Source organism: Asterias amurensis, chromosome 16, assembly GCF_032118995.1.
Source record: "Asterias amurensis chromosome 16, ASM3211899v1".
NCBI classification, from domain to species: Eukaryota; Metazoa; Echinodermata; class Asteroidea; order Forcipulatida; family Asteriidae; genus Asterias; species Asterias amurensis.
Genome location: NC_092663.1, coordinates 16,952,084 through 16,960,042, shown reverse-complemented (window position 1 = coordinate 16,960,042; position 7,959 = coordinate 16,952,084). Strand labels below are relative to the sequence as shown.

At 38.9% G+C, this 7,959-nt stretch overlaps 1 protein-coding gene across 1 annotated transcript; it reads left to right on the top strand.

Annotated features, from left to right (window-relative positions):
* Positions 1-151: 151 nt before the first annotated feature.
* Positions 152-7,805, top strand: LOC139948857 (cilia- and flagella-associated protein 90-like). The gene is made up of 4 exons (XM_071947210.1): positions 152-397; positions 689-826; positions 1,623-1,733; positions 6,624-7,805. The coding sequence occupies exons 1-4, from the start codon at positions 302-304 to the stop codon at positions 6,780-6,782; spliced, it is 504 nt and encodes a 167-aa protein (XP_071803311.1). The 5' UTR covers positions 152-301; the 3' UTR covers positions 6,783-7,805.
* Positions 7,806-7,959: the final 154 nt, after the last annotated feature.

The following is a 7,959-nucleotide window of genomic DNA, read 5'->3' as shown; positions in this document are numbered from 1 at the left end:
TAGTTATTCTATTCTATATCTATGCGTCTGATATACGCGCTTCCAATTTAATTAGTACGCTCGCGCATGCGATTATGTGCGCCTGGACATTTTTTATTGTGACGCAATAATTGCTGGCGGTACATGCAGCAATGTATCTCGTGACTACACTGTTTAGTGTTACTATAAAAAAAACATTCTGTCTGTTCAAATGTTTGTTAATGTTAGTGCCTTCAAAGAAAAACCAAACGTATACGCAGAAACTTGAAGCTAAAACTTACCAAAGATTTTTACATTTTTGTGTAAGGAGTTATCAATCATCATGGGTTATCCAGGGGAAGGGAATAACATGTCGAACTATGGCATGAAGGAACCTACACCTGAGGAATTAAAACTGCTTTGGGAAGAGATTGTTGGGGTAAGCGTTGGGTTTAAACAGAAATAATAAAAACAATGTATTAGAAATAGCTGCAGGCATCCCGGGTTGCTGTGCCTTTTTAAATAAATATTGTGCCTACAAAATTATTATAATTTTTATACATTTTTATTTTGATGGGTTGAAAGAACCTCATTGTAAAATAGTTTTTCAAATTAATAAAAATTAATATGCGTAGTAGGTTTTAGATTCAATTTAATAAAATACTTGTATGATTTTACTTGTTTTGTTGATTTGTGAATTTCATTGAGGAAAATAAATTGTGTCTTAAAGAAAGAGAGAAGTATTCGTGCCAATCACTTGGCAACAAAGGGGGCGGGGTCTGGTGAGCAGTGGCCAGGGATCAAAGGTCAGATACCTACGGAGGAGCAAATGGCAAAAGAGCATACTTATTTCAACAATAATAAAGAGGTTTGTATATATATATTCAATTTTCAATATGACCATAACACAAAGATAATATGTGTAGTTTGGATGGTCGAGAGAGCGCAGAAGTTATAAATAATATTATACTGAACTGAACTTGGCTAGCAAGGAGTTTTTGTCTCAGAGCAGATGTAACTTGAGAGTGAAATTAAAAACATGGCATCCCACTCGAGTAGCGCCCTCAAAAAATAGACACCAGACTAATTTTTGTTCTTCCAGCCTCGGTTTGGTAACATTGATATGAATGGGAGAACTTCAAGATGGCTGCACCGTGATGAAGTATAGGGCCGATATAATGAATTTATGCACAAACATAAGATGTAGAAAAATTTCTCTGTCGAAAAAGTAAAATAATCTCAATTTCACTGTCACTATTACCATAGAGTAAGGCTATTACTTAGAAGGTTGTTGTAAACAGAACATCCAGATAAAAAGATAAAACTTGGATGACATAAAACATTATATAAGCAAACTTGAGGAGATTGGAATTTAAAACTCACTTCGGACTCAGCAAAACACCCTTCTCTATAAAAGATGACGGCGCCATCTTTGAAACCGTTGAAGCCAACGGTTCGTTTTATAACCAACTCATTAGAGATTATCATTATGGTGTTACCGCAAACTTTACTTATATATTATTTCTATTCTATAGCTAATGTAAGCTAGTACATAGCCTGTAAATCGTGCTTTTTCTTTTAATTAATCGGCGTTTAAAATGGCTATAGGGCCTGAGTAATCGAATTTACTTACAAATGTTTGAATTCCTGTTGTGTTTTTGCAGCACGGACCCAACTCAACCTATGACAGACTGTTCCATGTGAGGGTAGGATTCGAGAGTAAATTACACCGAGATGACAGAGAGCACACGATAGGTCTTAATGTCCACCAAGAGGTAAAACAAGTTTGAAACATCTACAACCATTCTGGTGGGTGGAAAAGACAGAATCTGACCGCCACCGGCTTCTTATGACGAAGCATATGCATAGTCCAATCGTCTTGGATAACCATTGAGCGATCCCTTATTGTGGCATATTTTTACAGAGCGGTAAAATCAAAAATAAACTGAAAATCACAATATAATTAGAGATCAATTACCTACTCCCAAAGATGATGGGCAGGTCGATATGATAGGCGCGCCACGAGAATGTGCAAATGTGCGGGTGTGCATGAAGGGTGTTATAAATAAATTGAAGATGTTAAATTTCTAATAGCAACACTAAGACGGGCAATGGTTATAACTATAAAACAAACTATTAATTATACAGTTAGTAGGCCTACCTCACGTTTAACAGTTGCATTTGAAAGATCTTCAATAGGCGTGGATATTTTCTTCCGTCTAGTCCGACCCGGCGGCGGCCTGCTTCTTGGATCGGTCGCCCTGCATGCTGCCGAATGCCCCGTTGTTCATGCCACTGAAGAAGAGGCTCTCTATCTAAGCCTGCCGGGAATCCCCTAGTCATGCCTCCATATTTGCGTCCAATATTCATACGATTCACACATGTTTTCTTTCTTGAATAGAGAGTTAAATCACGCGGAAAGCTACCAAATCGACTACCATACAAAAGTTTTCACAGTTGGACGAGATGTCTTTTTATCTTTCTTGAGATTTACTGCGCGCGCTGGTCAAATTGTGCGCAAATGCGGTGACCCTTGACCGCACGAATGTAAAGTGTGCTTGTAAAAGGGTACACAACGAACGCACAATGAGAAGAAAGGAGATTAAAAGACGGGTGGAAAACGTCGGTTTGGCTCTGGATTTGCAATCACAGTTTTGATAAATAAATGTATGACAATAAACTGAATGTGAATCGGTTGCAGTTTGAGCTTCGAAGTGTACCTGCATTCTATAGTTGTACCTTCACTTTACGGGGATAATGGAAGAATTACTTCTTGATGCTGATGTTAAAAATGCCAATGATGGATGATATAAAATTGATGATGGAGCATGAAGCAGCAGTCTTGCCCTTCTCAACAATACTTAGTTTGCTTGCCGACCCGAGACTGCAGTGGGCTTGAGTTTGAAACATAAACCCCAGACAAAGCAGTGGACTGAATGTACAAAAGCATTTGAAGGAACTGATGCTGGAACTTGATGTGGGTGGACGTGTATTTTGGCCTTGGTAGCAGCACTACCACTGCTGCCTGCATACTAAATTACTACACGAATTTTAATAAAATATATTAAAGACTACCTCTATGATTCAATTCAGTGATTGTACTTTTCAGCTTATATAGAGAAAGGACCCACAGTTCTCTATATGTTAATAAGAAGGGTTATAAATTATAAAATGCATCATAGTTCAGTTGGACGACAAAGGGCTTGATCTGAATGGTTGCTGTAAACTAACAATAACATTAACAACTGACGCAGTCTGTGAAACTGAAGAAAGCAACCAAGATGGCTAATTCACACTTATTCAATGTTCGTTCTGCTCTACGTAAAGCAACATATGGATTTGATGATACACGGACCCCTCGAAAGCCAAACTGGTCCGAGATTGAATGTGAATTCCTGCTTCAAGAAATCCAGAAAAATATCACGATTATAAGGAGTCGAAAACCGGACGGGTGTGGATCTCGGAAGACGAATAAAGCAGACATGTGGTATAAGATGAGTATTGGTCTTCATAGTAGACGACCAGCTGTCACCAGATCAGTGCGAGATTTAAAGGACAAATGGAAGAAGCTACAATTCATGGCTAAGCAGCAGGTAGCTAGAGCAAGAGCCAATGCATCGACAAGACGCACGCCGGACGGACTGGTAGAAATCCCGAAGCTTGTTTATAAAGTAATGGAAGCAAGAGGACAAGATCCAGGGAAGTTGGGATTTTGTTTCATTGCAGCTCAGGGGAATCTTAATAATAGTAGTCATGGATCAAATCAACAAGTTTACGTTCCAGTGGAGCAAGATGCATCAAACGTAGAACTGGGCGGAGAAATAATCAAAGAGGAAGACACCAATGATCAAGCGGAGTCGCCATTTTCCATTCAGATTCAAAATGCCGTCTCGCTAGCTCCTGGGTACAATCAAACTGATCAAGAAATGATTCATGTACCAATAGTTACTTCCGTCGCAAGTACCAGCTCAATGCTAGCAGTTCCAGTATCGCTAGAGAAGGCTGGTAGTTCTGTCAGTCAAGCTGATCACGGTTCATCAACATTTTCATCTCGTCAAGTCATACAAAATAAACCATCTAAAATCATGGCTTCCCATAACAACTTTAGAATGTATAACCAGAGGACAGCGAGACCTGTGAAGTCAATGAACAGGCAGAGGTCGTTTAACAATGATTTAGGAAATCACTCAAATCGTAGGATTAATTGCAATAACACTGGACTCGATCAACAACTCCATATTGAAGACAATACACAAGTTACTGATAGCCACCAACTCAACAATTCCTTTGCATCTTTAAGTGATATCCAGAATGATAGATCACTTGAAAACAATACATTTCATGTATCGCATACTTCTTGTCCATCTACGATAACCACTCAATCAGAAGAACCGTCGGCCTCTTACCAAAACTCAGTCGGTGAGTCATCTCAGATGCCACATCAACGTATCTGCCCTAAAGGTTTGATGGGACACATCTGCGATGATCAAGTGATAGAACTACAGAGAGAAGTTCTTAGGGAGGAGAGAAATAAGATATGTCTGGAGAAGGAGCTTCTTAAGATGCAGAGAGAGAAAGTCAAACTGGAACTTATTCTCCTCAGACAAAAGATTAACGAACATCATCAGTGAAGCTTGTGATTGTTGGATCTCAAGCGGTGTCCTAATCAGTGACTTCGGCTACAGCTACGGCTAGATCAGCGCGTCTGCCAGTGTTGAAGAATAGGCGGACACTCATGATCTAGCCGTAGCTGTAGCCGTGGTAGCCATTTTGAACACAGCCGTACACTTAGCTAGTGTAGCTATGGTACCACAGTCCTACTCTGTAATGTTAGTGATATTTTGTATTTATCAATTTTGGGGTTGAACAAAGAAAAATTACTCGAGTAGGACAGACCAGCAACCTCCGATTTATGTGCCTGTGCTTAGACTGGCTTCTGACTGGCACCCCCGAACACAGATATTGACATTTTAGGAGACAGCCAGCACCATCGTAGGGTTAGATAGCTCAGTTGGTAGAGCGCTGGCATGTTAATCCGGATGTTGATGGTTCATGTCCCACTGTAGTAAATTTGTCTTTGTTCAGCAGTCAGTTTTCCTTGTGGTTTATACTTTTGTCAGTTACGACCCGTCCTTGGTAGCTGTTTTAAATTAGTTTACAATTGTACATTTTAAATCGTGTTACAAACCAGTCTAGTGGTAGCCCAAGTCTGTTTTTTGTATTAGTCACAACATCTGCTGTTTTGTATTGCGGACAGCAATTCCTTCTGCTATACCGATCAACGTGTACTTTAACAAAATGAACACTGCTAATAGACCCCTTGCATGCACCCTCACTGGGGGGAAAAAACGCCTTCACTGGAGTCAAAGGAGGCAAATGATTGGACGGTAGCTTTTATTTGTTTGTGAAAACGTGCGCGTCAGTGTAGCGTTTCCCGTTATGCAAGGGGTCTTTCAAGACAAGCCTAGCCCAAATTTCTCAAGCTGGTAAACCAAGCACAACCAGGGTTCAAGCCAAAACTTGTATCATCTTGTATGGTTGGCTAGTGCGTTTTAAGCATTCGCCTTTCATAAATGTGACCCAGGTTCAATTACCCGACTAGGGCAATGAATGGAGTTGTGCATTGGATGTCTCCTATTGTATGCCACTAAAAAATAAGTGTTTTTCTCCAGGCCCTTCGATTGTCCTCCTTCTGAAAAATTTAAATGCTTTTGGTCTTGGATTAAAGACCGTATTGAGTAACCCCTTTGCTGCTATGAAAGTTGCCATCTTGTAGGTCAAACCGTATGCACGTCTAATTGCTTACATCAAAGAAACACGCAGCACACAATGTTCCCGGTTTGATTTCTACGGCACAAGCATGCACACACACACGCACACGCTCGCAGACGCCATCTTGTAGGGCAGAAATTTGAATGGTGACCCATACTCAGTATGGTCTATTGGCTGTTAATTTATACCTTTTGGGATATCTGGTTGCCAAGGGCATAGTTGCGACTTGAACACGCTGTATCCGCATCCTTTACAATTCAGCTTCTCGGCTGTAAGGATGATTAGCCTTCCAAATTATTATCATCATGATGTATAGGGAATGATTCATCCAGCAATTAATTTTTTTGTATAGCGAAATATTTTAGACTTAACATGTTTTGTACGCACTGAATGGAAAGAAGTAAGTGATGAGCAGCAATTGATACATTTTGTGTAGAATTTTCCTGTTACATGTAATATAAAGGGAATTGATCACTGATAACAAGTTGTTTCTAAGCAAGAACAATTTTCTAAGCAAAATTGGCCCTAGTTCTTGAAGCCACTTCAGTTTAGTTCGAGGGTTAATCTAAAATTAGATGTACCATTATTCACATACCCCATCAGCTTAGTCATTAAGTCAAGATGTCAGGGCTCCATTTCATGACTCTGCTAACCGCTTAATTCCGCGCAGCCAAAAATGCCTAGTAACATGGAGTACGCAGACGCTTGTAGCAAAAATGCTAACCCTTGACATATGCTTTCAGAAGTAAGTGCTGATTATTTGCTAACGGTAAGCAGAGCCATACAATTGGGCACATGTGTTTTTTTGTACAATTCTATTCAACAAGCTTTTACAAATTTCCTTCCAGTGGAAGCAAGAATTACTGTTAATCATTTTTACATTCTCTATTCAGGAGTCTAAAAAAGCGGTTCCAGTTTTATCCTCATCTGCTTACGGTCATCGTTTGGCACTTGAGGAGCCTTGTCGTCAACATGTCAGGATTGAAAGAGTCATGAAAGGTTTCTATCGGACACGGGGAACAAATTTGCCAGAATATGGCTCAGAAAACTAGTTGAATTTCTGAAGGATATAAAAGTAAAAGAGAATTTCTCCCACCAAAAAATTCCTACTTTCCATTTTGCACAGAAACTGAAAAAGGAAAAGAAATTGCAAGTAATTTAAAGAAACTCATTTTGTGATGTTGTCCTTTGATTAACAAAATGACTGTTTGGAAGTCATAAAGTGCAATAGTTAAAAATGTTTAAACAAGTGAAAAGTAAACAAAATTGAAATAGGCCCAATCAATTGATTTGTTTTTCAAAGTTAAATTTTGTCTTCAGATGTTAGTCTAACTAAGTCTTGCCACAAACTTTATAAGGCCGTTTCTGAAGTAGCGACTAAGGCTGTGGCTTGGCCATCATGTCATCATGCATATGCTGCCCTTGGCAACACCCTTAGCAACACCATAGCTGTAGCCGTTAATTCAGACACTACTTAACATTGGTGCTGGAGTATTCATGGATATACATGTACATTTAGTTTGGTGATTAATCATTTCAAATTAGTAGATGAATTGCATCAACGGCAAGGTATACTTTTGATAATTGTCAAAGGCCAGTATCCTCACTTGGTGTCTCTCAACATAAAAAACCTGCATGAACAGTTTTGTTCAATTGGTCATCAAAGTTGCAAGTAAATAATGAAAGAAAATTACCATTGTTGCGTAGAGCTGTGCGCTTTCAGATGCCTAAGAAAGGAAAAAATACATGTACCTCATTCTCTTAAACAAGATCACATTTAAAGGGATGGTTTCTAACAATGTTTTATAATATCACCACATCTCAAGTGCAAAGATTTTTGAACTTTTGATGGAATATTAGAGCAATTATCAAAGGTTTGCCTTCCCTTTAAGTTCATACTTCCACCTTGATGTTTACTTTACAGAGGCGACAAGAGCAATTGCTCCTTGAGCTGTTTCAGTCAAACTTTAACTTTCCTCACAGAGGTGAAATTTTCCGAAGAAAAATGTCTTGTCCTATACAAGAATGAAGCATCAAGCCTGTACATGTACATGTCAACATTTACAACAGTATTAAAATCTTGTTACAAATGTAATATTTCACTTATTTATGAACTTGAGTAGATAGACAAGAATAAACAAATAAAAGTTTTGAAAATGTGACACAGTGTGACGAACTCAGTCATTTTTGTTTTCTGTCTTGCCATTTCTGGCACTTTATTTGTCATCT

Excerpts from the sequence above, each read along its gene's own strand:
- LOC139948857 (XM_071947210.1), top strand. The coding sequence starts at position 302 with ATGGGTTATCCAGGGGAAGGGAATAACATGTCGAACTATGGCATGAAG. Across the intron at positions 398-688 it reads TTTGGGAAGAGATTGTTGGG|AAAGAGAGAAGTATTCGTGC; the intron begins GTAAGCGTTGGG and ends TGTGTCTTAAAG. Across the intron at positions 827-1,622 it reads ATTTCAACAATAATAAAGAG|CACGGACCCAACTCAACCTA; the intron begins GTTTGTATATAT and ends GTGTTTTTGCAG.